Source organism: Pan troglodytes, chromosome 18 (assembly GCF_028858775.2).
Source record: "Pan troglodytes isolate AG18354 chromosome 18, NHGRI_mPanTro3-v2.0_pri, whole genome shotgun sequence".
In the NCBI taxonomy this organism is placed as follows: domain Eukaryota; kingdom Metazoa; phylum Chordata; class Mammalia; order Primates; family Hominidae; genus Pan; species Pan troglodytes.
Window position 1 is genome coordinate 25,776,902 of NC_072416.2, and position 27,805 is coordinate 25,804,706.

The following is a 27,805-nucleotide window of genomic DNA, read 5'->3' on the forward strand; positions in this document are numbered from 1 at the left end:
ACTAAGAGCATTTTTCAGTTTTAGGGTGAGAGCTTATTATAGGCTTGCGGGGAGAAGTTCATGGCAGGGCTGGAATTTCTCTGGTCAGAGGGGAGGTTATCTTGGGGCTAACATCTCTGTGGTCACAGGGGAGGTTATCTCAGGGCTGGCATATCTCTGGTCGAGGAGGGGTTTGGAATGTTTCTGGTCAGAGAAGTCATTTGTGGTTTACGTTCATGCTGACCTTAGCCATTAGGTTGATGCCCTTTAAAATCAGGCAGTTTTTGATCAAGGGGAAATTTAGAATGGCAGTGCTTGTCCAAGATGGCGATGCTCCTGCTCTGTCAATGTGCATGCTGTTGGCTTCCTCTCTGCAAGTATTTGAGAGTCACAATTCTCAGTACTACTAATATCTTTACCTGACTTCCAGCTTTTTGAAACCTCTTGACATCTCTCTGCTGGATTGTCTGTTATTAACCTGACAGCATTCCCTCCCTCTTCTACAGTGTTCTCTGCATCACAGAATTACATTTTCAAGAATCTCTTTCTTAGAGTTTGCCAATGAGAGGTACTTGCAAAGATTTGGAAGACAAAAGAAAAAGCTGTTCTTTGGCAGCAGTTGTGGGCAGACTGGATGAATAAAACTGCAGACCTGAGGTCTCATTGGCTTTCAGGCATGCTGTTGCAAATGACCCATCTCAGGGCTGTGGGTTGCCAAGAAGACAGTAACTCAGTCTTCACAGAGCTCTTGAGCAGAGATGAGATGAGGGAGACGTGAGTGAGAGAGGGTTGTGCAAGTGCAGGATTAGATGTTGTTTTTACTAAAAATTCGGACATTTTGTTGATCATGGATTTTTTTCACATTGTTTGTTTTTAAAAAATATTGCATTGAAATGTTAATTAGCTGGATTGGTTCTTTCTGCAATGCATGCATAGATCAAAACATCACATGGTACTCCATAAACACATAATTATTCCTTGTCAATGAAAAAAAAAATTTTGATGGGCATAGTGGCTCGAGCCTATAGTCCCAGCTACTTGGCAGGCTGAAGTGGGAGGATTGCTTGAGGCCAGGAGTTGGAGACCAGCCTGGGCAACATAGCAAGACCCCTCACCTCTATAAATAAATAAATAATGCTTAAAAATATATTGCATGGCTGGGTGCAGTGGTTCACACCTGTAATCCTAGCACTTTGGGAGGCCAAGGTGGGTGGATCACTTGAGGTCAGGAGTTTGAGACCAGCCTGGCCAACATGGTGAAACCCTGACTCTACTAAAAATACAAACATTAGCCAGGTGTGGTGGCGGGTGTGTGTAATTCCAGCTACTCGGGAGGCTGAGGCAAGAGAATCACTTGAATCCGAGAGGCAGAGGTTGCAGTGAGTGAAGATCATGCCACTGCACTCCAACCTGGGCAACAGAGTGACACTCTGTCTCCAAAACAAAATATATATATATATATGTGTGTGTGTGTGTATATGTGTGTATATATATGTGTGTATATATATGTGTATATATGTATATAGTGCACTAAAATATTCTTTGATGCCCCCTTAAAACTTGTACCTGAGAAGACTCCCTCACTAGTCCTACTCCAGTCCCAGCCCAGCCCTTAAAAGACGCACAGAGTTTCCATGGGAGGCCGTGAGATTTACTCACTTCAGTGCTATCGTCTAAGACTGGTGGCAGTGGCTTGTCTGCCCTTCATTTCCCCAGCCTTCCAATGGTGGGGTAAGCCTGAAATTCCCCATATTCAAACCTTTCCTACTTGAAATATACAAGTTGGTTTCTGCTTTTCCAATGCAATCTTGACTTACACAATCTCTCATTGACTGGGTTCTCCTCTTCTGAGCTCTCTGTTGTGGTTCTACATCTTTTTTACTCTTTTACTCTGATTTTAGTAAAATTCTGGCATGGAGCAGAAGAAAATTGATATGTTTAACTCACACCAGTTTTTAAAAAATTCCTCCTCTATCCTCAAATTTCATTTCTAAAGTTTTGAATTCAAGTACATATTATCCATTGCATTATATACATGGTCACTGACAGCATCTTCTAAATTTTTGTTTTTGCCCAGGTAATCTTCAGCACTCTTTACCAAGTCCCCATGGGTCCTTTTTTTTTTTTTTTTTTTTAAGACAGAGTCTCACCCTGTTGACCAGGCTGGAGTGCAATGGTATGATCTCGGCTCACTGCAACCTCTGCCTCCCGGGTTCAAGCGATTCTTCTGCCTCATCCTCCCAAGTAGCTGGGTTTACAGGTGTGTGCCACTATGCCTGGCTAATTTTTTGTATTGTTAGTAGAGACAGGGTTTTGCCACGTTGGCCGGGCTGATCTCGAACTCCTGAGCTCAGGCTCAGGTGATCTGCCTGCCTTGGCCTCCCAAAGTGATGAGATTACAGGCGTGAGCCACCACACCCAGACTAAAGATTTGATAGAAGAGGGAAGAAGAATTGGAAAATAAACTTGCAGAAATCTCCTAAAAAGTAGAATAGAAAAAAAAAAAACAGATGCAAAGAAAAGAGAAAATCATAATAAAATTAGATAATTCATTGAACATTAAAAATCACCTGACAGGAGTTATACAAGAAGAGCAGTAATCTCCATTAGAAAATAATAGAAGAAAATGTCCAGAACTGAAGAACATGAGTGTCCAGATTAAAAGCACCCAGCACAATGTATTTTTAAAAGACCCATGCTGAAGCATGAATTATTTTGATGCTAAAGTAATGGCAAAACCGCAATTCCTTTTGCACTAACCTAATAGGAAATTTTAGAACACCGAAAACAGATATATCTTTGAAATGTCTATAATGAAAAAGCACAGGCCACAGAGTTACGTTAAAAACTAACATTGGGAGGCTGAGGTGGGCGGATCACTTGAGGCCGGGAGTTTGAGACCAACCTGGCCAACATGGTGAAATCCTGTCTTTACTAAAATAAACAAAAAATCAGCCGGGCATGGTGGCGCACCTGTAGTCCCAGCTGCTTAGGAAGCTGAAGCATGAAAATCGCTTGAACCCAGAAGACGGAGGTTGCAGTGAGCCGAGATGGTGCCACTGCACTCTAACTCAGAGTAAGACTGTCTCAAAATAAATAAATAAGTAAGTAAATATATAAATAAATAAATGTGACAATCAGGCAAAAAGACCATCAGAATGTCCTCAGACTTTCAAAAGCAACACAAGAAGCAAAACACAATGAAATAATGCTTTCAAAGTAAGGAGGAACTAGTATTTCCAGTATCCAAACTATCAATCAAGTGTGAGGATGGAATAAAGGCATTTTCACGCATTGCCTCAAAAAATGTACTTCTTTTGACTTCTTTGTCAGGAAGCTATTGGAAAATATGGTCAACCAAAATGAGAGATTAAGCCATAAAGATCGGCAGGAGAGCCAGGGTACAGAAAACATAACACAGAGAGAGGCCAAAGAAAATTCCAGAATGCTTAGAGAACAATCAGTTCAGACTGAGTAAAATTATAGGAGGCCCTAGGAGAGATATGTCCAGGGAGGGGAAAAAAAAAAGAGAAACTTGATGTGCCTGACTACATGAAAAAAATATTTTTAGCAGAATTCTGCAATTCTGTTGGAGAGCTTAGAAAGAATTGGAGACAGCAGCCAGGCACAGTGGCTTACACCTGTAATCCCAGCACTTTGGGAGGCCGAGATGGGCAGATCACCTGAGATCGAGAGTTCGAGACCAGCCTGATCAACATGGAGAAACCCCGTCTCTACTAAAAACACAAAATTAGTCGGATGTGGTGGCGCATGCCTGTAATCCCAGCTACTTGGGAGGCTGAGGCAGGAGAATCGCTTGAACCTGGGAGATGGAGGTTGTGGTGAGCCAAGATCGTGCCATTACGCTCCAGTCTGGGCAACAAGAGCAAAACTCCATCTTGAAAAAAAAGAAAAAAAAGAAAGAATTAGAGACAGTGACAGAGAAAACTGAGCAAACAAAAAGAAGAAGCCATAATTCCAAGGAAAATACAGAAGTTGACCAAAAGAGGAAATGTAATCATAGTACTTGACACAGATCAGTAGGGAATAATATTTGCATAGTCATAATAACATAGAACATTAAATAAAAACTGTGCCTTAACCTTATTGAGAGAATGGTAGGAGTACATGGTGCCATGAGACTGCTAAATCCTTTTCCATGTTGTGGCTGACATTGCTGGTTTCCCACCTAATATCTATTCCCCTCTTACGATTTACCAATAGAATGCTGATTTTGTTTGGAGCAGCAATGTACCTAATTTTAAAATCCCATTTTCATCCAGGCACAGTGGCTCACACCTGTAATTCCAGTGCTCTGGGAACCCAAGGCGGGAAGATGGCTGGAGGCCAGGAATTCAGGACCAGCCTAGGCAACATAGTGAGACCCTGTCTCTATTAAAAAAAAAAAAAAAAAAAAAAAAAAAGGCTGGGTGCGGTGGCAGATGCCTGTAGTCCCAGCTACTCAGGAGGCTGAGGCAAGAGGATCACTTGAACCCCAGAGTTTGAGGCTGCAGTGAGCCAGTCACTCAAACCCAGTGATTGCACCACTGCATTCCAGCCTGAATAACAGAGTGAGACCCTGTCTAAAAATTAAATTAAATTAAATTTAAAATTTAAAAATCCCAGTTTGCCTTCTAATGACTGAAATAGAACAGAAATCTGTAGTGACTTCTGAGAAAGTTTTTCTTTCTTGATCTCAGTGCTCTCCTTTCCACCTTGTCGCTTGCTGCTTCTTCCTTTTGGGAAATGGTGTTCCAGGCATGGGGATGCAGTAGCCATTTTGTGACCTTGACGATGAAAACCACATGCTAAGGATGGAGAAGCCACAGAAAACAAGAGGCTGATTCTTGACGACATCCTTGAACAGCTGCACTAACTCCAATGTATTAGTAACACACAAGTAGAAAATCAAATTAAAGACCGGGTGTGATAACTCACACCTGAAATTCCAATAATTTGGGAGTCCAGAGAGGGAGGATTGCTTGAGGCCAGGAGTTCGAGACCAGCCTGGGCAACATAGCAAGACTCCTATCTTAACAAAAAAAAAATTAAAAATTAGTGAGGTGTGGTGGCTGGTGCCTTTAATCCCACCTACTTGGGAGGCTGAGATGGGAGGATCACCTGAGCCAAGGAATTCAATCATGCAATGAGCCATGATTGTTACACCACACTCCAGCATGGATGACAGGGCAAGATCCCATCTCTAAAAAAAGAAAATGAAATGGAAAACACAATCATTTGTAACAATAGAAAAACTCATCAAATACCTAGAAATAAATCTGACAAGAAACATGTAAGACCCCTGCACTGAAAACTACAAAACATTGCTGATAGAAATTAAGAAGCACTAAATAAATGGCAAGATATACCATGTTCATGGTTAGATGACTCAATATTGTAAAAATGTCAGTTCTCACAAAATTGATCTGTAGATTCAGCACATTCTCTATCAAAATAGCAGCAAGCTCATTTTTTATGTGTGGAATTTGACAAGCTAATTCTAAACTTTATGAAGACATGCAAGGTACCTAGAATAGCCAAAATAATCTTGAAGAATGAGAACTTACACTACCAGAGATCAAAACTTTATATTAAAAAACTTATCTTCATTACTTTGTTGATCCCTACTCTTTATTATTTTCTTCATTCCAACTTATTTGGGTTTAATTTACTGTTCTTGTTCTAGCTTGAGATGGAAGCTTAGATCATTGGTTTTCAATTTTTTTAAATTTAACTTTTTATTTTGAAATAATTATAAGAAGTTATAAAATTAGTACATAGAGTTTCTTTTCTTGGTGTGTTTTTGTTTTGTTTTGTTTGTTTGTTTGTTTGAGAAAGGGTCTCACCCTGTCACCCAGGCTGGAGTGCAGTGGCCCAATCTTGGCTCACTGCAGCCTCAACCTCTCTAGCTCAAGCAATCCTCTTGCCTCAGACAACTGAGTTGATGGAACTACAGGTGCACACCACCATGCCTGGCTAGCTTTTGTATTGTTTTGTAGCGATGCATCTCCCTATGTTGCCCAGGCTGGTCTCGAACTCCTAGGCTCAAACAATTCACCCACTTTGGCCTCCCAAAGTGCTGAGATTACAGGTATGAGCCACTGTGCCTGGCCCTCGTAGAGCTTCTTGAGCCCTTCACTCAGCTTCTACTTATGGTGACATCTTACATAACTAAAGCAAAATGTCAAAACTAGGAAATTGACATTAGTACACAATTGTTGACTAGACTACAGATTTTATTTCACCAGTTTTAACATGCATTCATTTATGTGTGGGGTGGGGAGGGGTGTCTGTGCAATCCAAACTCATGTATAGATTCATGTAACCATACTGCAATCAAGATACAGAACTGGTCTATCATCATAAAGGAACTCCCTTCTGCTGCCCCTCTATATTTCCATCCATATGCTTTTACCCCAGTCCCTGTCCCTTAGCAACCACCAATCTGTTCTCCATCTCTATAGTTTTGTCAGTTTGAGAATGTTATGCAAAGGGAGACATGTGGTACACAACCTCTTAACATTGACATTTTTTCACTAATCACAATGCCCTTGAGGTTCATCCAAGCTATTGCATGTGTCAATATTTCATTCTTTTTTATTGCTGAGTAGTATTCCGTTGTATGATTGCACAAGAGTTGTTTAATCATTCACCCACTGAAGGACATTTCTTTTATTCCCAATTTGTGTCTATTAAAATAAAGCTGTTATGAATATTGATGTACAGGTATTTAACATATGCTGATTTATGTATGTGTTAAATAGACAGGTATTTGTCTTAACATAAGTTTCTATTCTTCTGGGGAAAATGCCTGAGAATGCAATTGCTAGGTTTTTTGGTAAGTGTATGTTCAGTTTTACAAGAAGCTCCCACACTATTTTCCAGAGTGGCTGTGCCATATGATGTTCCCACCAATCTCTCAATATATGAGAGATGTAGTTTCCCTGCATCCTTGCCAGGAAATATTCTTTTAAAATATATCCATTAAGGCCGATTGCGATGGCTCACACTTGTAATCCCCCCACTTTGGGAGGCCAAGGCGGGAGGATCACCTGAGGTCAGGAGTTCGAGACCAGCCTGGCCAACATGGTGAAACCCCATCTCTACTAAAAATACAAAATTAGCTGGGCACAGTGGCTCATGCCTGTAATCCCAGCACTTTGGGAGGCTGAGGCAGGCAGATCACGATCACGAGATCAGGAGTTCGAGACCAGCCTGACCAACATGGTGAAACCCTGTCTCTACTAAAAATAGAAAAATTAGCCGGGCGTGGTGGCACATGCCTATAATCCCAGCTCCTCAGGAGACCGAGGCAGGAGAATCACTTGAACCCAGGAGGTGGAGGTTGCAGTGAGCAGAGATCACACCACTGCACTCCAGCCTGGGCAACAAAAGTGAAACTCCATCTAAAAAATAAATAAATAAATAAACAAACAAAAAAAATATGCATTAGAGTTATAAATTTCCGCCTGAGCCGACTTAGTTAAGTCACGATTAATCTGGGCTCCTAATACTCAGAGCTGACTGTAATCTTAATTGATTGCACCCTGTCCAACCCCAGAGGGTCACCAATAACATCATGATCTAGTGTTTTAGAAAATAAAATTTGAAGGCTTCTATGAAATATCTTGAATTAAGTTGAGGGGGGAAACCTGATTAGCATGGTCTGGAGAAAACCTGGAATCTCTTCAAAGATTCTCTTTTCACTTTAAACTTTAAACTTTTTTTGCATAATTATATCATATTTTCATGAAAACTTGCCATCTAAATGGGATAAGGAAAAATATCTATAGACAAAGAAGTATTGGAAACACTGTGAGGCTGGTTAAAAAGAATAAGATACCTCTTTATGGATTTACAGGGAAAGATTACCGTAATTTATAGTTAAGTGAAAAAAAATTACAGAAAAATATAAGCCCACTTAGGTCATATATGTAGTTTTCTATATTTATATAATAATTTTTAAGCCTAAAAGAATACACAAAATTGTTAACAATGAGGTGAAATTTTTTTGTCTGGGGTTAGTGATTATTGAGCAAAATTTTAATATTTAAATATTGCTTAACATATTATTAAACAAAATTTAAGCACATTTCAAAGTATTTAAAAACAGACAGTCCTTAAAGCATTAATACCTGTTCAAATAGCAAAATTCCCTCCTGCTAATTTAAATTGACTATTTACCAAAAGATGCTTAAAAACATTGTAAAAGATCAATCAATCATCGGGTTAGCTATTGATTGGACCATGGAGCAACAGATTATCTTCATCTGTAAATGAATAAAAAACCTAGAAATGTACATATTATGTCATTGATACTACCACAAAGTATATTTTATACATTATACATATTTATATTACATGTATTACCACATATGTTATTCTACTTCTTACTTTCTAAACTTTTTATTGTGAAGTTTTTTAAGCATATGAAAAAGCTGGCTGGGTGTGCTGGCTCATGTCTGTAATCCCAGCACTTTGGGAGGCCAAGGCAGGCAACTGCTTGATCCCAGGAGTTCCAGAGCAGCCTGGGCAACATGGAGAAAACCTCCCTCTACAAAACATATAAAAATTAACTGGGCATGATGGCATGCACCTGTAGTCCCAGCTACTCAGGAGGCTGAGGCAGGAGGATCACTTGAGCCTAGGAGGCAGAGAAGTTGTAGTGAGTTGTGATCATGCCACTGTACTCCAGACTGGGCAACAGAGCGGGACTTTGTCTCCATAAAAAAAAAAAAAAAAAAGGAAAGAAGGGAGGGAGGGAGGGAGAGAGGGAGAGAGAGAGAAAGAGAGAGAGAGAAAGAAAGAAAGAAAGAAGGAAGAAAGAAAGAAAGAAAGAAAGAAGGAAAGAAGGAAGGAAGGAAAGGAAAGAAAGAAAGAAAGAAAGAAAGAAAGAAAGAAAGAAAGAAAGAAAGAAAGAAAGAAAGAAAAAAAAGGAAGGAAGAAAGAAAGGAAGAAGGGAGGGAGGGAGGGGGAGGGAGAGAGGGAGGGAGGGAAGGAAGGAAGGAAGGAAGGAAGGAAGGAAGGAAGGAAGGAAGGAAGGAAGGAAGGAAGGCTGAAATAATCATATGTTGAACATCCATTCTTCTTTTTTTACCCAATACAAACAGACAAAATCTCTGCTCTCACAGAACTTAAATTTAGAGAATGTTAGCTTACAGTTTACTTGTTTTTCCTCCAGAGCCTAAACTGTCTAGCCCATGTTTTCAACCTGAGTACTGGCTCTCTTCCTGCTAGAAAAGCTCCAAGTTCAATTGGATTCTATTAAGGTTTGGTCTAGCAATTATCCACCTTTATCAATGTTTTTCAGTTTTTCTGTTTTTGTTTTTGTTTTTGTTTTGTTTTGTTTGTTTGTTTTTTGTTTTTGAGATAGGGTCGCACTCTGTTGCCCAGGCTGGAGTGCAGTGGTGCAATCACGGCTCATTGCAATCTTCATCTCTCAGCCTCCCAAAGTGCTAGGACAACAGTGCCCAGCCTATCAGTGTTCTTAAATGCAAGAAATCTGCATATCCAGGACCCAGTAAAAATGAAATAAAATGAAGGAGCAGAGTCCCTTGTTCAAAAATTTCTAAAAATTTCAAGACAGTACAGCATCAAACCAAGCACAAGGTCCTTCTAAGCATGGGGCCTTGGACAACCACACAAGTCACATACCCATGAAGGTGGTCCTGTGCCTATCATTCATAACCAAGTTCTAGCCCACATAGAATATACAAATTGTAATATAACTGTCTCTGACTGGCCCATTCAACCCTCCAGCCTGCATTTCCATTGTCTGAGACAACCTCTTTCTCAAGCATAGTCTTCTGGAGACAGAGGAGATGATCATAACCCAAATCAGAACTGGTTCTATTATTTTACTCACTTGTTCACTCACAAAATATGTGTTGAGCTCCCATTGTGTGCCAGGCACTGTTCTTCAGATTGAGGATAGAGCAGTGAACAAAAGGCAGAAATGCCTGCTCTAGAGGAGCCTGCATTCTAATGTAGAAAGACAGACAACAAACAAGTAATAGATACAGTGTGTCAGATGGAAATTGATGCTATGCAGAAAGACAAACATCACATGTTCTCCCTTATTTGTGGAATCTAAAAATTAGAACAATTGAACTCATGGACATAGAGAGTAGAAGGATGGTTACCAGAGACTGGGAAGGGTGGTGGGGTGGGATGGTTAATGGGTACAAAAAAATAGAAAGAATGAATAAGACCTATTATTTGATTGCACAACAGGGTGGCTAAAGTCAAGAATAACTTTTTTTTGGGACAGGGTCTCACTCTTGCCCAGGCTGGAGTGCAATGGCACAATCTCGGTTCACTGCAACTTCTCTCTCTCAGGCTCAAGTGATCCTCCCGCCTCAGCCTCCTAAGTAGGTGGGATGACAGGTGTGTGTCACCACACCTGGCTAATTTTTGTATTTTTAGTAGAGATGGGGTTTCGCCGTGTTGCCCAGGCTGGTCTTGTACTCCTGAGCTCAAGCAATCCACCCACCTCAGCCTCCCAAAGTGCTAGGATTACAGGCATGAGCCACTGCACCCGGCCTAAAGTCAATAATAATTTAACTGTACATTTTAAAATAAAGAGTGTCATTGGATTGTTTGTAACTCAAATGATAAATGCTTGAAGGGATGGATATTCCATTATCCATGATGTGCTTATCTCACATTTCATGCCTGTATCAAAACATCTCATGTACCCCATAAATATATGCACATACTATGTACCAACAAAAATTAAAAATTACGTAAAAATAAAGAAACCTATATCATAGATGTAAATTATTAGAAATATATATATATACTTAAAAGCAAAAAAAAAAATTAAACAGAAAATTGGCACTATGGAGAAAATAAAGCTGGAGAGGGAAACAAAAGAAAATGTACATGGGGTTGAAATTTTAAATAGCGTGGTTATGAATAAATAGCAATGGTCCCTTGCTGGGAGAGTGACTCTTGAGCAAAGATCTGAGGGAGGTGAAATAGGGAGCCAGGCAAAAATCAGGAGGGAGAGCATTCCAGTCAGAGCAGAGCCAACTCCAAAGGCTTTCAGAAAGGAACGTGCCTGGATGAGTTTGCAAAACAGCAAGGAGGCCAAAGTGGCTAGAGAGAAATAAACACAGGGTGAATAGTAGGATTTGAGGTTTGAGTGGTACCGAGATAGGAACAGCACTGGGTGATCACAGGAGGATGGAAAAGCCCAAACAACAGCTCAAACAAGAACTAGGCAAAGAAACCACAGGATAACCGAAAACACAAAAGAAGGGAGAGAAAATGGCCAAAACCCTGGTCAGGATGACGTGTCCATGACTCTTCCAGGCAAACACGTAGGCAGTAATTGGGGTCCCTGAAATTTCCTCCTTTTGCAGAATACCTACTGATTATTCCAACCCCTAATTGAAGAGACACCCATAGAATTAGAAACCCAAACTCCATCGTGTGAGATTCGTTCTCCCAAGCATGCCTGCCCTTCTCTCTTAAGTGTGTGTTCCCACTTTGCAATAAAAGCTTCTTGCTTCATTCTGACTCATCCCTGAATTTTTTCTCCTGACAGTGTAAAGAATCTGGCCAGTGGCTAGGACTGAGGCCTCAGCGGCATCGGGAGACCTTCCTGAGCCTTCTGGCAACATTACTAAATCATGTAAGGCTCCAGAATAGACCATATGACAGGCCACAAAACAAGCCCAACCAAGTACATTTAAAAGATTGAAATCATGCAGTGCCAGAGGTCTCTAATGGGATGCCCATCTCCCATGAAATGCCATTCACAATGTTGAAATGAATACAGTAAGGAGGATGAAGGGGTGAAAGGGAAATTGTCCAGCCAGCCTATTCAGTCTGTATAGATGAGTGATATCATGGTCAGATTACCTTTAGAACCGGACATGCACAATTTTTTTCTTTTTTTTTTTTTTGAGATAGAGTCTAGCTCTGTCACCCAGGCTGGAGTGCAGTGACACCATCTCGGCTCACAGCAACCTCTGCCTCCTGGGTTCAAGCGATTCTCCTGCCTCAGGCTCCCAAGTAGCTGGGACTACAGGCACTCACCACCATGCCAGGTTAATTTTTGTAGTTTTAGTAGAGGTAGGGTTTCACCATATTGGTCAAGCTGGTCTCGCACTCCTGACCTCAGGTGATCTGCCTGTCTCAGCCTCCCAAAGTTCTGGGATTACTGGCATGAGCCACCACGCCTGGCCCATTCTTGCTGTTGTGGATAGCTATGTTCTATAAAGTTGCCACAAACACTGACTTAGTGAATACTGAACCATTCTTTCTTCTTCTTTTTTTTTTTTTTTTTTGGCAGGTTTCAAAAACTCGCTTTATTCCAATGTAAAATGTAGACATGATGGTTTAAAAACAAGAAAAGTTATTGATCAACTGTGAGGATGCTCTTGCTCACGTCCACCGCCTTTGAAACAACATGCCTGGACAGACCACACCCATAAGCAGCTCTCCGCAAAGACCCAGGCAGATGGCCCAGCCCCCTCCAGCTCACAAGGCAGCCAGCTACTCCTTCATCAGAGCTCCAACAGCAGGCACAGAGAAGCAGCACGGGCAGCGGGGAGGGGAAGCAGTGGGGCCTGTGGGGGCCCCCGCCACCCACAGAGCTAGTCTCTGTAGAAGGTGCTGTGTGGCAAGGACCAGGAAGGGAACTGCGCTACAGAGAGCTGACATCACTTCTGCATCTTTAACTTTCCCCAGGATCCAAGATTCAGCCCTGCTTCCCCCAGCCCCTCCCCAGCCCCACTGTGCATTAGGCAGCTCAGGTTAAAATGGGGAGAAGGTCAACCATTGCTTCTAGACAAAATACAGAGTTAGGTTTCCGAGAGCCTCTGGTCACAACATTTTCATCAACTGATCAATATGTAACTTTGCTTTATGTGTGTTTCTGTTTAAAGTCACCTTATTTAATATGTAGTTGATGCAATAACGTTGACATCATGGCCAACATTACTATAATTCATGCCTTAAAAAAGCCTGTCTAACATATGCCTTTCTCAGTAAGGCACATACAGTCTTGCTGTGCTTAGGAATACTAGATAGCACTTCGCACTACACTTGGGGGCCGTTGTACTCTAAGCACAATTTAGTGGAATTGTAAATCAGTGACAGAAAGAAATTTGGGAAATTCACAAATATGTGACAATTAAGACACTCCCAAATAAATATTGGATCAAAAAAGAAACCACCAGCTGGGCATGGTGGCTCATGCCTGTAATCCCAGCACTTTGGGAGGCTGAGGAGGGCAGATCATGAGGTCAGGAGTTCAAGACCAGCCTGGCCAACATAGTGAAATCCCATCTCTACTAAAAATACAAAAAATCAGTAGAGCGTGTTGGCGGAAGCCTGTAATCCCAGCTACTTGGGAGGCTGAGGTAGAATTGCTTGAACCTGGGAGGTGGAAGTTGCAGTGAACAGAGATTGCATCATTGCACTCCAGCCTGGGTGACAGTGCAAGACTCTGTCTCAAAAAAAAAAAAAATTTAAAAATTAAAAAATAAACCAACAGAGAAATTAGAAAATATTTTGAGGTGAGTAAAAATGACACAACATATAAAAATTAGAGGATGTAGCTTAAGCAGTTATTAGGGAGAAATTTACAGCTGTGAACACCTACATTAAAAAAGAAGAAAGATCTCAAATCAATAACCTAACTCTACACTCTCAGACTCAAGAAAAGGGAGAATGAATGAAATCATGTAGGGCCTTATGGGCCATTGTAAGGACATCATCTTCCATAACCTCTGAGTATCTTTTGTATTCTGAGACTTGGAGAAAAATCCAAAAGATGAAGAACCAACCCATGGGCTTAAAGAAAACTAAAAAAAAAGAAAACCCAGTCAATTCTCATTATTCATGGATTTCATATTTCACTAGAATTTATTTGTAACCCTAAAATCAATACTTGCAATGCCTTTAGGGACATGTGCCAAGCAGCAGAAAATTTTAGTCACCCACTGTGCTTGTTCCCAGCTGAGGTCAAATAAGGCAACACTCTACCCTCTTGTTTTAGCTCTTATACTGTAAACACATGTCCTTTTTTGCAGCCTATATAGGCTGCCACAATTTTCACATTTTTGTTTTGTTGGTGAGTTTACTCCCTAGCGCTGAAGTGCTATCTAATATTCCTAAGCACAGGAAGGCTGTATGTGCCTTACTGAAAAAACGTATGTGTTAGGTAAGCTTTATTCAGGCATGAGTTATACAGTGCTGTTGGCCATTATTTCAATGTTATTGAATCAACTGTATATTAAATAAGGTGACTTTAAACAAGAACACACATAAAACAAAGTTACGTATCGATCAGTTAATGAAAACGTTGTGACCAGAGGCTCTCGGGAACCAAACTCTATATTTCTTCTAGAAGCGATGGTTCAGTATTCACTAATTCAGTGTTTGTGGCAGCTTTATAGAACATAGCTACCCCAAATAGCAAGAATTGATTGTACATGTCCAGTTCTAAAGGTAATCTGACCATGATATCTCTCATCCACACAGACTGAATAGACTGGCTGGAGAATGTTCCTTTCACTCCTTCATCTATTCATTCCAAAATTGTGAATTTCATGTCATGGGAGATGAGGCTTCCACTGGAGACCTCCTGCATAAAAGGAGAAACTATGGCTGCTGTCCGCAGTGCTGATATCTAAAGCCAGCTTCTCTCAAGAGAAGCAGCATCAAAAAAATTGAAATCCACACAACTGAATCTGAGGACCCTGGTTCCTACTCCCCAAAGGTCAAAGACAGTAGGTTGCCCCAAAAGACTAAGTCAGTAAGAATGCATGAAGAGAGAGCATTGATCCATCTTGGTGGGGCAAGATAACATCCACAAGAACTGAGGGACATCATTCTAGATTTGTAGGAATCCTGGAAAGAGTCAAACTTGGGAGCAAGATTACTTATCTCCTCTGGATCCCACATTTAGCCAACCCTGTGCCACAGATGCCTAAGCCTTAGTAGCAGCTTAACCAGGTTTTCTAAGCCACTTTATATGTCTTTATATCTCCTCTGACTCTATGGAAGTTTTGAGATCTCCTGCTATCTCTTGTGACTAGCCTCCTGAGACCCTGAACCCCAGCGGTGATCCTCTAAGGACCAGAAACTCTACAGAGGTATTGCAAAAACGTTCCAAGGCTGGGCACGGTGGCTCACGCAGCCCTTTGGGAGCCCCACTTTGGGAAGCCGAGGTGGGCGGATCACGAGGTCAGGAGTTCAAGACCAGCCCGACAAACATAGTGAAACCCCGTCTCTACTAAAATATATACAAAAAAATTAGCCGGGCGTGGTGGCACATGACTGTAATCCCACCTACTCAGGAGGTTGAGGCAGGAGAATCACTTGAACCTGGGAGGTGAGCTGAGATCGCACCACTGCACTCCACCCTGGGTGACAGAGTGAGATTCTGTCTCAAAACAAAAACAAAAACAAAAACAAATGTTCCAAAGGAGTATAAATAGAATTTCAGGGAAAGCAATGCATTGGAGAAGCCAAGAGAAGAGAGTGTTTCACTGAGACAATTATCAGTTGCAAGTGCCAAAGAAGGCAACAGTAGAGAAATTATGCAATATGAGATGTTTTTGCAACCCAGAATTTATTCTGATTTTGCTTGGAAAGAACCACTTCTTCCCCATTCTCAGCCCTTGTGTTTTGAGTGAAGCTGAATCTACCCAGAGATAGAGCATATAATCCAAGCCTAAGCCAATCAATGCATCCCATTCTTCTCATCATGGTGTTCAACTAGAAGTTGAAACAGCCAGGCATGGTGACTCGCACTTTTAATCCCAGCTACTCAGAAGGCTTAAGCCCAGAAATTCAAGGCTGCAGTGAACTATGATTACACCACTGCCCTCCAGCCTGGGCAACAGAATAAGACCTCATCTCTAATAAGTAAAAAAAGAAGTTGAAACATGCCTCAAACAAGGCAATAAAGCTCAATCAAGATTGTCCTACAATATGTGCTTAAGCTATCAGTCCTTCTGGACTCAGCATTATGTATATGTAGAGGCTAGAGCTAGTGCAGCCATCTTGCAACAACACTGGACAGAGAATGGTGTGAACACTGATGAATTAGAACCAAGACTCAAAGGCAGAAAAACCAGGACCTGTTGACATCTTTTGAATTCAAGTGTAAGCTGAGCCTGAAGCCAGACTCCCTTATACATGAGCCAATTTGTTTCATTCTTTAGCCTAAGCTAGTTCACGGTTGTTTGATTCTGATATCTGCAATATATAGAGTTTTACCTGAATTAGAGATAAGTGCTGGATGCAGAATGTTTTGAGTGATGCATGATAAAATGTGGAATTTACAAGGGCCAAATAGATGGGGTATAGGGCAATAAAAACCCCTCTGACACAGCTGGGAAGTTGTGCTTTCAATAAGCCCCCATCACCATGGGTAATCTGTGCATTCTCTTGACCCATAAAAAAGTCTAATTAGTAAAAGAATGTTTCTTCACTCTGAAAGGCCAAGGCAGGCGGATCACTTGAGCTCAGGAGTTCGAGACCAGTCCGGGCAACATGGCAAAATCCCATCTCTACAAAAAATACAAAAGTTAGCCAGGCACAGTGGCATGTGCCTGTAGTCCCAGCTACTTGGGAGGCTGAGGCAGGAGAATAGCTTGAGCCCAGGGGGTGGAGGCTGCAGTGAGTCGACACTGTGCCACTGCGCTCCAGCCTGGGTGGCAGCAGTGAAACCCTGTCTCAAAAAAAAAAAAAAGTCTCTTACACTAGAAAAATGGTACTAACTTTTGCCAGAAACATATGTGTACCCTTTGGGGAAAAAGGGTCCTAGAAAATTAATGTAACCAAGCTTATATTTCTCTGTTTCAACAACTGATGCTATTGGCTTAAGCTAAGACTATACACAGAAATAGTATCCAGGTCATTGAATTAGAGTCCAATTAATAAATAAGAATGGTCTTCTACCATGCCACCACCCTCATCAGCCCAGCAAGAAAGACTTTCCTTGTCTTCAACAAGGAAGACCTTGTTGATTGCTTCTTAGAACCCTCCCATCTGACTACATAATATAAATGTGATCCTGGAAATGTGAGTCCCTTTGACCCCACACCTGACTCATATTAGCCTTAGGTCCTATGAAGATAATTTGGTAAACTTTGGGTCTTATTGAGATATCTGGTCGGGCGCGGTGACTCACACCTGTAGTCCCAGCACTTTGGGAGGCTGAAGTAGGTGGATCACTTGAAGTCAGGAGTTCGAGACCAGCCTAGCCAACACAATGAAACCCCGTCTCTACTAAAAATACAAAAGAAATAGCCTGACGTGTTGGAGCATGCCTATAATCCCAGCTACTCAGGAGGCTGAAGCACGATAATTACTTGAACCCAAGAGGCAGAGATTGCAATGAACTGAGATCACGCCACTGCACTCCAGCCTGGGTGACAGAGACAACATCTAAAAAAAAAAAAAAGAGAGAGAGAGCTAGGATCAAGGAGAGTCTATTTCCCTGTCAGAGTTCTAATTACCTGTTATCCCTTTAAATAGCTCAGGGCCCTCCCTGTTGTCATTTGGCATATAAAAATGTTGCCCAGATTTGTAGATATTCATCTGGGACTAGATATGAAATACACTCACTTTAAGAAACAGAAGAAGGCATCATCACATCCAAGTGGGAAGATAGGATTTTTATTCTCTATATTAGTTGGGACTTTTTTGGTTTTGAGTGAGATAAACAACTCAAAATGTCCTAAACACGATAGCAAGTTTATTGGCTCATATGACTAAGAATTCCAGAAGGTAGACCCAGCTGTAGGCAGTGCTGGGTCCAGAGACTTGCTGGAACCCTCTCCATCACTGGGCTCTGCTTTTATTTGTGTTGGTTTCACTCTAAGGCCCTATGTGATACTTTCCACAGCCCTTGGATCACACAGTCCTTTCTGCTAGAAGTCCCAATAAAAAGAGACATCCTCCTTTGCAATATTCTAGACAAATTCTTGGGTGGGTGTGACTCTCAGACTCTCACTGGATTGAATTTCTGTCTGTACCCACTCCTGAGCAAAAGACTGTAACCTAAAGGCCAGGCACGGTGGCTCATGCCTGTAATTCCAGCAATTTAGGAGGCCAAAGTGGGTGGATCACCTGAAGTTAGGAGTTTGAGACCAGCCTGGCCAACATGGTGAAACCCTGTCTCTACTAAAAAAAAAAAAAAAAATTATGCGGGCGTGGTGGTGTGCACATGTAGTCCCAGCTACTTGGGAGGCTGAGGCAGGAGAATCACTTGAACCCAGGAGGCGGAGGTTGCAGTGAGCCGAGATAGCACCACTGCATTGCAGCCTGGATGACAAAGTGAGATTCCATCTCAAAAAAAAAAAAAAAAGACTATAACCTGAGTGACAAGATAAGCTGATTTGCTAGAGCCAGAGATGGGGGTCAACCTAAGTTGAACCACATGAATGAGGATGGGGGGTGTGGATAGGATTGAATGGTTCTCCAAAGGAAATTCAGGGATGTCTCTATAATAAAAAGAATGGATATTGGCAGAAAAACAAGCAAATGGCTTCTACACCATTGCTCTCGACAAGCAAGTCTAAAATCTTAGTATTTAGGGGGCAATGTAAGTCTCATCTATATTGCTTTTTCCTAAGTGGACCAGAAGTGTTTTTTTGAAAACAAAGGGAAATGTTGGTTCACTTGTTTTAAGGTTTCTTCCTCACTTACAGCCACATGATCTGAGAATTTCCCATTTACCAGTAGTGGTGAATCTCTTCAGTCATATTTGTTTTACCCATTCCTGCCCTCACGGTGTTAGCTGATTGGACCAGGAATGAATACACCTGAGCCAAAGAAACTAGCTCATTGGCAGGCCAGTGGCCAATCAAATTTATCTTCAGGACTCATGAGACTAAGACAGGCTTTGAAAACTCAAGAAAGCCCACAAAATCCTCTGCCAGGCACACTGACTTACACCTGTAATCCCAGCACTTTGAGAGGCCAATGCGGGTGGACTGCTTGAGCCCAGGAGTTCAAAACCAGCCTGGGCAATATAGAAAGACCTCCATCTCTACAAAACCCACAAAATTTATCTGGGTGTGGCAGTGCATGCCTATGTTCCCAGCTACTCTGGAGGCTGAGGGGGAAGGATCACCTGGGCCCGGGAGGTGGAGGTTGCAGTAAGCCGAGATTGCACCACTGCACTCCAGCCTGGGTGACAAAGCCAGACCCTGTCTCAAGTAAAAATAAAAATAAAAAAAAGACCACAAAATCCTCCTCCTGAGAGATCCAGACCTTTCCTGGTTCCCATTCTCCTGAGACCCTCTGTGTTTCTTTGGATTCTGTAAAGGAGCCCTGCCTGCATCCATTTAATAATTTATTGATTCTGCTTGAGCTAATTTGAGTCTGTTTCTGTTGCCTGAAACCAAATGACTTTGCTAAGGCTAGGTTCGGTCATAGTCATATGCAAGGATGGCACAGAGGCCAGCGAAGGTGAAGCAGAGTATGCGAGTGTGAGTAGGAAGAGACGAGGGCAGAGGGACAACAGGGTCAGATGATGGAGGGCCTTGCAGATGACCATAAGGATTTTGGCTTTCATTATAAATGAAGCAAGAAGCTACTGAATGGGTTTAAATAGAGAAATGGCATGATCTAACCTTAATTCAATAAGAATCTCTTTGGCTGGCTTATTGACAAGAGGCTGTGGAGGGCAGAATTAGCAAGATTAGTGAGGAGCCTATGGCAATGATTCGGGTGAGAGACAATGATCAATTGGAGCATGGTGGTGGCCCCAGAGGTGGGGAGAAGTAGATTCTAGGTATATTTTATAAATCTGAACACTGATGCTTCAAGAAGGAGAGGACGTTGCCTATGGTCTTATGATGACAGGAGTGGTTTAGAGGCAATACCACTCTGTACTGAAGAATCAGATGGTGTTGGTCATAGGAGTGTACACATTTACCAAAACTCCTTGACTTGTACATTTTGGGCCAGGTGCAGTGGCTCATGCCTGCAATCATAACACTTTGAGAGGCCAAGGCAGGCAAATTTCTTGAGGCCAGGAGTTCAAGACCAGCCTGGGCAACATAGTGAAATTCCATCTCCACAAAAATAAAAAATTAGCCAGGCATGGTGGCACAAACCTCTAGTCCTAGCTACTATTTTGTAATCTGAGGCAGGAGGATTGCTTGAGCCCAGGAGTTGGAGGCTGCAGTGAGCTATGATCACACCACTGCATTCCACCCTGGGTGACAGAGCAAGACCTTGCCTCAAAAACAAACAAACAAAAAAATTGTGCGTTTCACTGTATATAAATTTTAACTTGATTTTTAAAAAAGTCAATCTAGCCTAATTCCATGCCTATAATGCCAGCACTTTGGGAGGCTGAGATGGGTAGATCCCTTGAACTCGGGAGTTCAAGACCAGCCTTGGAAACATGGTGAAACCCCTTCTCTACCAAAAAAAAAAAAAAAAAAAAAAATTAGCTGGGTATCGGTGGCATGCACCTGTGGTCCCAGCTACTTGGGAGGCTGAGGTGGGAGGATCCTTGGAGCCACAGGAAGTTGAGACTGCAGTAAGCCATGATCATGCCACTACATTCCAGCCTGGGTGACAGAGCAAGACCCTGTCTCAAAATAAATAAATAAATAAATAATTTAAAAGACAAAAAGAAGAAAAAGCTGGCTTTATTTTGCAGTGAGAATATAACTGTGTATTGTCATTCAAAACAAACATAGAATTTGAACAGTGTGTGTTTCAAAATCCCATTATATATGTATGTGTATATATATAAAACTAATATGTGTGTGTGGACACACACACATACACACACACCAAATAATAACCAAACTGTTAGCCATGCTTATTTGGGGAGGGGTGGGGGCACAGTTTATTGTTTTAATTCTTTGCAATGAGCATATAGTGTTAGAAGAAGCAGCTGAGACTTTTTAGAGGATTTTCTTTAAATTTCTCTCCAATAATGCTGGACCTGTTTCCATCCACCTGGGCAAACAGCCCTTGGACCAGCAACCATGGCATCTCCTAGGAATTTGGAAATTCGGACTCTTAAGACCCACTCCACCCCTATCGAGTCAGAATCTGCATTTTAACAACATCCATAGGTGATTGTAACCACATTCAAATCTGAGAAGCTCTAGGTAAGAACAGATCCTTTCCTCTCTCTGGGCTTCAGTTTCTCCCCGGCACAAAGGGGCTGTGTCTGTATGGTCCCTCCCAATTGCAGTTTTCTAATCTCGTTTCTTGTAGTTATCTGAGTCCCTATAAAAAGGCAGCTGAAGCCAGGAAAGGTGGCTTACCTCTGTAATTCCAGCTATTTGAGACGCTGAAGCGGGAGGCTCGCTTGAGCCCAGTAGTTGGCAGCTACAGTGAGCTATGATTGCAGCACTGCACTCCAGCCAAGGTGACAGAGGGAGACCCTGTTAAAAAAAGAAAGAGAGAAACAGAGGAAAGAAAGAAAGAAAAAGAAAGAAAGAAAGAAAAAGAGGAGGGAGGGAGGAAGGAAGGAAGGGAGAGAGAGAAAGAAGAAAGAAAGAGGGAGGGAGGAAGGAAGGAAGGCAAGCAAGCAAGAAAGGAAGGAAGGAAGGAAGGAAGGATGGAAGGTGGGCGGGCGGGAAGGCAGGCAGGCAGGCAAGGAAGGAAGGAGGAAAGAAAGGAAAGAAAGAAAGAGAAAGAAGGACAGGCCAGGCGCGGTGGCTCACACCTGTAATCCCAGCACTTTGGGAGGCCAAGACGTGTAGATCACCTGAGGTCAGTAGTTTGAGACCAGCCTGGCCAACATGGTGAAACCGCGTCTCTACTAAAAACACAAAAATTAATCCGGGCATGGTGGCGCGCGCCTGTAATCCCAGCTACTTGGGAGGCTGAGGCAGGAGAATTGCTTGAACCCGGGAGGCGGAGGTTGTAGTGAGCTGAGATAGCGTCATTGCACTCCAGACTGGGCGACAGAGCGAGACTCCGTCAAAAAAAAAAAAAAAAAAAAGAAGGAAAGAGGAAAAGAAAGAAAAAGGAAGGAAGGAGGAAAGAACGAAAGAAAGAGAAAGAAGCAGCTGAAAAGGTCAAAGGATGAGTGGCCTTGCTGAACAGCCCCTGCTGCCTACAGCCGGACGCTGGTGGGCACTGAAGCTGCAGGTCTGGAGGGAGTCCGAGGAGCGAGGCTGCGTGGGATTCCTGCTGGTGCCAGGGCAGGCGCCTGCCATCTGGACGAGAGTGGAAGGAAGTCGCGGGGCAGTAATAGGGGGCGGCAGGCGCTTTGAGGCGCCTTGGGGTAAGTGCCGCAGAGACCCAGCGGGAATGCAGGATGGCAGGGCGGCCTCGGGGCGGCAGCAGGCACTGCGCAGTGGCCCAGGAAGGCGCAGCGCAGCCGGGCTGGGGCGCAGGGCGGCCTCGGGGCGCCAGGGGGCGTTGTGAAGTCGTGGCCCGCTCCGGGCGGTCTCAGGTGCCTGGCGGCCTGGGGAAAGCACCTGGGCAGGTGGGGGCGGGGCCTGGGGAGGCGGGGCCCTAGGGGGCGGGGCCAGGCCGGCCCACAAGAGCCCGCGGTGGTGCTGCCAGGGGATGCTAGCCCAAGAGCGAGCAGAGGAGCAGCGCACCCGGATCGCTCATTCACGAGCCTTGGACCCTTTGGAACCGAAAGGTGAGTTCAGCCGGGTTGGGTCGGACCAGCTCGGGGGTTCTGGGCACTGGAGCGGCTGCCAGGCGCCAGGGCGTCGGACGCCGTCAGCGCGGTGGGTGGCCGAGCCAGCATCAGCCGGTGGCGGCTTCCCGGTGCCCGGGATGCTGGGACATCTTGCCCGGGCGGTAGCCGCCAGCTCTCCGGGGTCTACCCACGCCGTGGCCCGGAGCACAAAGCCAGTCGAGAGCCACTCAGAGTCCGGGGGTCTGGGGGTCCCGGGCCACACCTGGCCTCTTTTCTCCGCCCAGCGCCTGTTCAGCTCCCTTCCGTGCCGGGTTGAGTCGCGTGGACCTGTCCGCTACTGTTCCTTCTACCCTCTGGAATGCTTTCTCCGGGGTGACTTGGTGCAGAAAGAAGCAAACACTTGAAGTGGGCTGGTTGGATTCGCTCCAGCGCCTTCAGCCGGCGCTCCCCCGGGGCAGACGTGGCTTCCGCCACAGGACAGCGCCCGCTCGCTCCGCGCAGGGAGGGCAGGGCTGCGGGGTCGCTCGGCAGGAGCTCGGGTCAGGGCCCTGAGGTTGAGTTCAAGTGATTTCTGCACAGGACTCGCCCTTCGGGACGGGCACTGATCGGGAACTCTCCGGTCCAGCGAACCCAACGCTAGACTTGGGGCAAATCTCTCATCCCTCTCCAAGCTTTGGGGTCCTGCACTGTGGGATGGGGGACAGGCAAAGTCGGTGGTAGGTGAGGAGGGGGTACACGGAGCCGCTGCGATGAGCCAGGGCCCTGGAATTCTAAAGAATCCTTCAAATCCTTTCTACCTGTGTGGTCTTGGGCAAATTACCTAACCTCTGTGCCTCAGTTTCCTTCTCTGTGAAATGGGCCAAGTAATAGCACCTCATATAACTGTAGTGAGGATTAAACCAGGTAGTGTGTGAAAAGGACTGAGTGGGATGCCTGGGAGTACAGAAAGGGATCAATAAGTGATAGCTGCCATTATTGCTGCTTTCCCTGCTGCCGTTATTATTATTAATGATTGAGGAGCAGCCTAGTTAGTCGTTAAAGGGACTCCTAGGTGCAAATCCCAGCTCAGCCACTTTCTAGTGTGACCTCGGGCAAGCTACTTAACCTGTCAGCGTCTGTTTCATTTGTACAATGGAGGTGGTTGTGATACCTACCTCAGACGATTATCATGAAAATTAAATGAGGTGACAGCTGCAAAGTACTTAGAAGAGTAAGTGCTGGGTATCAGCTAGTAATTCTTCCACCAAGGGTATCACATTGGCTCAGGCTGCATAATCTAATGGTAGCTACAGTCTTGTTTTGCTTTGAAGTTGAAATATTATTTATATGAATATTTTATCTGTTTTGCAAAGAGCAAGATCGGTTCCCTTCCTTCACTTGAGGCTCCTCTGACATTGTCGACTGATCCATTGGGGTCAAGGTCGGTTCTGGGGAAGGGGCTGATGGGGCAGAGGTACCCCTGAGAGCTGGGGATAGGAGCTTCCAGTATCACAGCTTCTGTTGAGCATTCACAGAGGAGGGCTGCAGTTTTATTTGACAAGCAATTGAACCTGGACCTAGATTTTAAAAACAAACTCTTGCTAATTTTTTTCTTTCTTTCCTTCTTCTTTATTTCATTTTTTATTTTTTTGGATTGTAGTGAGGGAGGAGGTAAGGATAGGCAATATTTTAAGTGATAAAAAAATAAATTATATTCCTCTTGCCCAGAGGCTACTAGCATCATTTTGATGGTGTTCTTCACCCCAGCAAAATCGTATCAATCTATGGAGGGTTTAGAGCAGTTTGGCTGCTCTGGACATCTCACCTCCATGCGCAGCACTCCATTTCCTTTCCATCTGAGGCCTTAAACCCACTAGCATCATAAGCTTGGAAGCCTCCTAGCTTTGCCCCAGCTTCCAATTTTAGCCCATATTTCATGGGTTCAGGGTGGGAAAAAAAGACATAACTCTGCAGGTTCCGAATACTGCCTAAAAATCTTGATGGGGCACATCGAAGTCACAGACACAGGTCCTCTCTGGTCCTGGGGACCACCCTGTATACCCTAGGATATGTCCTAATTTGCCTTTGTCACTGTAGAAGGCATAGGACGACACAGTTTTCATATATCCCCCACCCCCAATACTAGTGCTCACAAGTCTTGAGAAGTGGTCATGTGCACTGTTCAGAGTTTGGAAATTAAATAGCTGTGTTCCTTCTCTTTCCTCCTACCTTTAGTTCTTGGTATTGTTAATTAACTCCCTGCACCCAGCGTACTACCAGGCCCCTCAAAGGCGTATGCCATAGCAGTGAAGGCTGCAGGGTTCCATCCAGCTCCTCCACTAACCAGCTGCATCATCTTACACAAGATATTCAACCTCTCTGAGCCCATTTTTCTCCTCTGTAACATGGATATAATAATAGCATGCCTACTTCATGGAACTATTGAAACACAAAATGAAATATATGTAGGCTATGTGTATATTTATAGAGAGAGACAAATTTACTTATGAGACTAATGAGACTATATATTATAAACATGAAATGAGTTTTTATGTAGTATATTAGTTCATTTCTAAAATTATTTCTCATTGTAAAGTTTGTATAGTTGAGATGCATCGTGTACATTGATGAATGTGATAATTTGCCTTCCAATACTGGTACTCTCCCCCAAAGCTGTTATTAAATCAAGGGCATTCTCTAAATTAATGGTATCTTAGAATCAAGGAAATATGGCACAATGCCTGGCAAACACTAAGTGGCCAATAGTTGTAGGTTATTGTTACATCAGGTGATCTAGAAACATTAAGAGCTTGACTGTAAAGAGAAGAAACAAAAGAGAAATCGTTTCACTTATAATAAAGCCTCAGAGAAAAGGCTGGGGAAAATGCAGCCAGGAATATGATCTAAGGTGGCTGCCGGGAAATTTTCTTGGCAGATTTCATCTGTCAGTTACAATCTGCCGAGCACTGCTCTGTGCCAGACACTGTGCTAGGAACCAGGGGGCATAATGAGATAGGAATGCTGCCCTTAAGGAAGGCGGGCTACTGGAGGTGATAAGGCACGGGTACCCCTGCCTGATAAGAGAGCTGATGGGGCTGCTTCCAGAGTTCCTGCCCAGGAACCTGGGGAAAGGTCCTGCAGCCTGTCCAGCCAGCGCTTCGCAGGTTGCACCTCACCCAGCCCCCGCACGGCTAGGCCTGGGGGCCGTAAGAGAAGTAGGCAGCTTCTCTGGCAGCTGTGGTGGCCAAAAACAAACGTCCCTTGGAAAAGGGGCCAAGGATTCAGAATGCAAAGTGCCTAAGCCACAGAGGAACAGAGGAAGGAGGTCTCTAAGGGCGCGTGGACTGGTGTTTCCCAGACTGTGGTCTCCAGGGACACACTAGCCGGCTAGTGCCTGCCAGCTCACCTGCTTCTCTTCTTTGCCCCTCCAGCACGCCCGTCCTCAAAGTCCCATCCTCGCCATGGCTCCCGGAGAGAAGATCAAAGCCAAAATCAAGAAGAATCTGCCCGTGACGGGCCCTCAGGCGCCGACCATTAAAGAGCTGATGCGGTGGTACTGCCTCAACACCAACACCCATGGCTGTCGCCGCATCGTGGTGTCCCGCGGCCGTCTGCGCCGCCTCCTCTGGATCGGGTTCACACTGACTGCCGTCGCCCTCATCCTCTGGCAGTGCGCCCTCCTCGTCTTCTCCTTCTATACTGTCTCAGTTTCCATCAAAGTCCACTTCCGGAAGCTGGATTTTCCTGCAGTCACCATCTGCAACATCAACCCCTACAAGTAAGAGGCACGAGCAGGGAAACGCGAGTAGGGAGCCAGGCCCCCCACAGAGGCCAAAGCCCCTCCCGAAAGTGACACACTGGCAGCCTGCAGGTCGATTCCAGCCTACAAATGTGCTTTCTAGAAATTTGAATTTGTTGCTAACGCTGGCAAACAGTCCCCTCCCCAGTTCTAAATCTGTATGTACCAAGTTTTCAGACCATCAGTGACTTGTTTTTTTTCTTTTCTTTTTCCTTTTTTGAGATGGAGTTTCGCTCTTGTTGCCCAGGCTGGGATGCAATGGCGCGATCTCGGCTCACTGCAACCTCCACCTCCCAGGTTCTAACAATCCTCCCGAGTAGCTGGGACTACAGGGGTGTACCACAGCGCCAGGCTAATTTTTTTGTGTTTTTAGTAGAGACGGGATTTCACCATGCTGGGCCAGGCTGGTCTTGAACTCCTGACCTCAGGTGATCCACCCGCCTTGGCCTCCCAAAGTGCTTGGATTACAGGTGTGAGCCACAGTACCTGGCCTTTTTTTTTTTTGGAGGCAGGGTCTCACTCTGTCACCCAAGCTGGAGTGCAGTGGTGAAATCATAGCTCACTGCAGCCCCGACCTCCTGGGCTCAAGCAATCCTCCTACTGCAGCCTCCTGAGTAGCTGGGACTATAGGCACATGCCACCACATCCAGCTAAAATTTTTTATTTTTTAAGAGATGGGGTCTCGCTATGTTACTCAGGCTGGTCTCAAACTCCTGAGCTCAAGTGGTGCTGCCACTTTGGTCTCTCAAAGTGCTGAGATTACAGGAGTGAGCCACCACACCCACACTATCAATGACTTCTGAGGATGGGCTAGCCCAGAGAGAGCAGAAAGAGGAAGCTGCAGGATTTGTTTCACTTAGAAGAGGCCTGGAACGAACTAACCCCCTCTGCACACGCCCCATATCAAGCCCAAATTAGCCAACCCCCATCTGCATCTGCACCCCTGGCTCTCCAAGCTCACATGTTCACTCTGCCTGCAGCATGAGTGAGCTCAAGGCTGACTCAGAAGTGACACCCAGGTGACTTCTGTAAGCACCTCAGCTGCCCCAAACCCTCCTCTGAATAAACCCAGCCCCATTAATTGAGCTCATCGGGCCCTGGGTGTGATCAGCCCTTGGAACTGCCCTATCATCCTCGGCAGGACCTGTTCTAAATGGGTCATCAGAGTCCTTCTCAGGATTATGGAAAACTGGTCCGTGAGGCAGGTCAGAATCAGGCAGACTTTGTCAGAGCAGGGGTGGGGAGAAGGGAAGAAGAACAGGGGAGAAAGATTATCAAACGAAACTAACTTGTCCAGAATCATCAGTGAGTTGGTGCAAAGCTCAAAATCAAGATCAAGTCTAAGACTCTTTCTCCGCCCTCCATGTCTTCCTCTTCTTTCTTTCTCCCTCCCTCCTTCTCTCTCTCTCTCTGGTCCTCCTTCCTTCTTTCCATCCATTATTTGTTCC

General features: G+C 44.2%; 1 protein-coding gene across 2 annotated transcripts in view; it reads left to right on the forward strand.

The window, feature by feature from the left end:
- Nucleotides 1-22,466: 22,466 nt before the first annotated feature.
- SCNN1G (sodium channel epithelial 1 subunit gamma) overlaps nt 22,467-27,805 on the forward strand; it is a 34,151-nt gene continuing 28,812 nt past the window's right edge. For both annotated transcript variants that reach the window (XM_016929626.3, XM_016929627.3), the window contains exons 1-2: nt 22,467-22,576; nt 25,990-26,336. In XM_016929626.3, the coding sequence (XP_016785115.1) occupies nt 26,020-26,336 (317 nt within the window). In that variant the 5' untranslated portion in view covers nt 22,467-22,576; nt 25,990-26,019. The remainder of the gene's footprint in view (nt 22,577-25,989; nt 26,337-27,805) is intronic.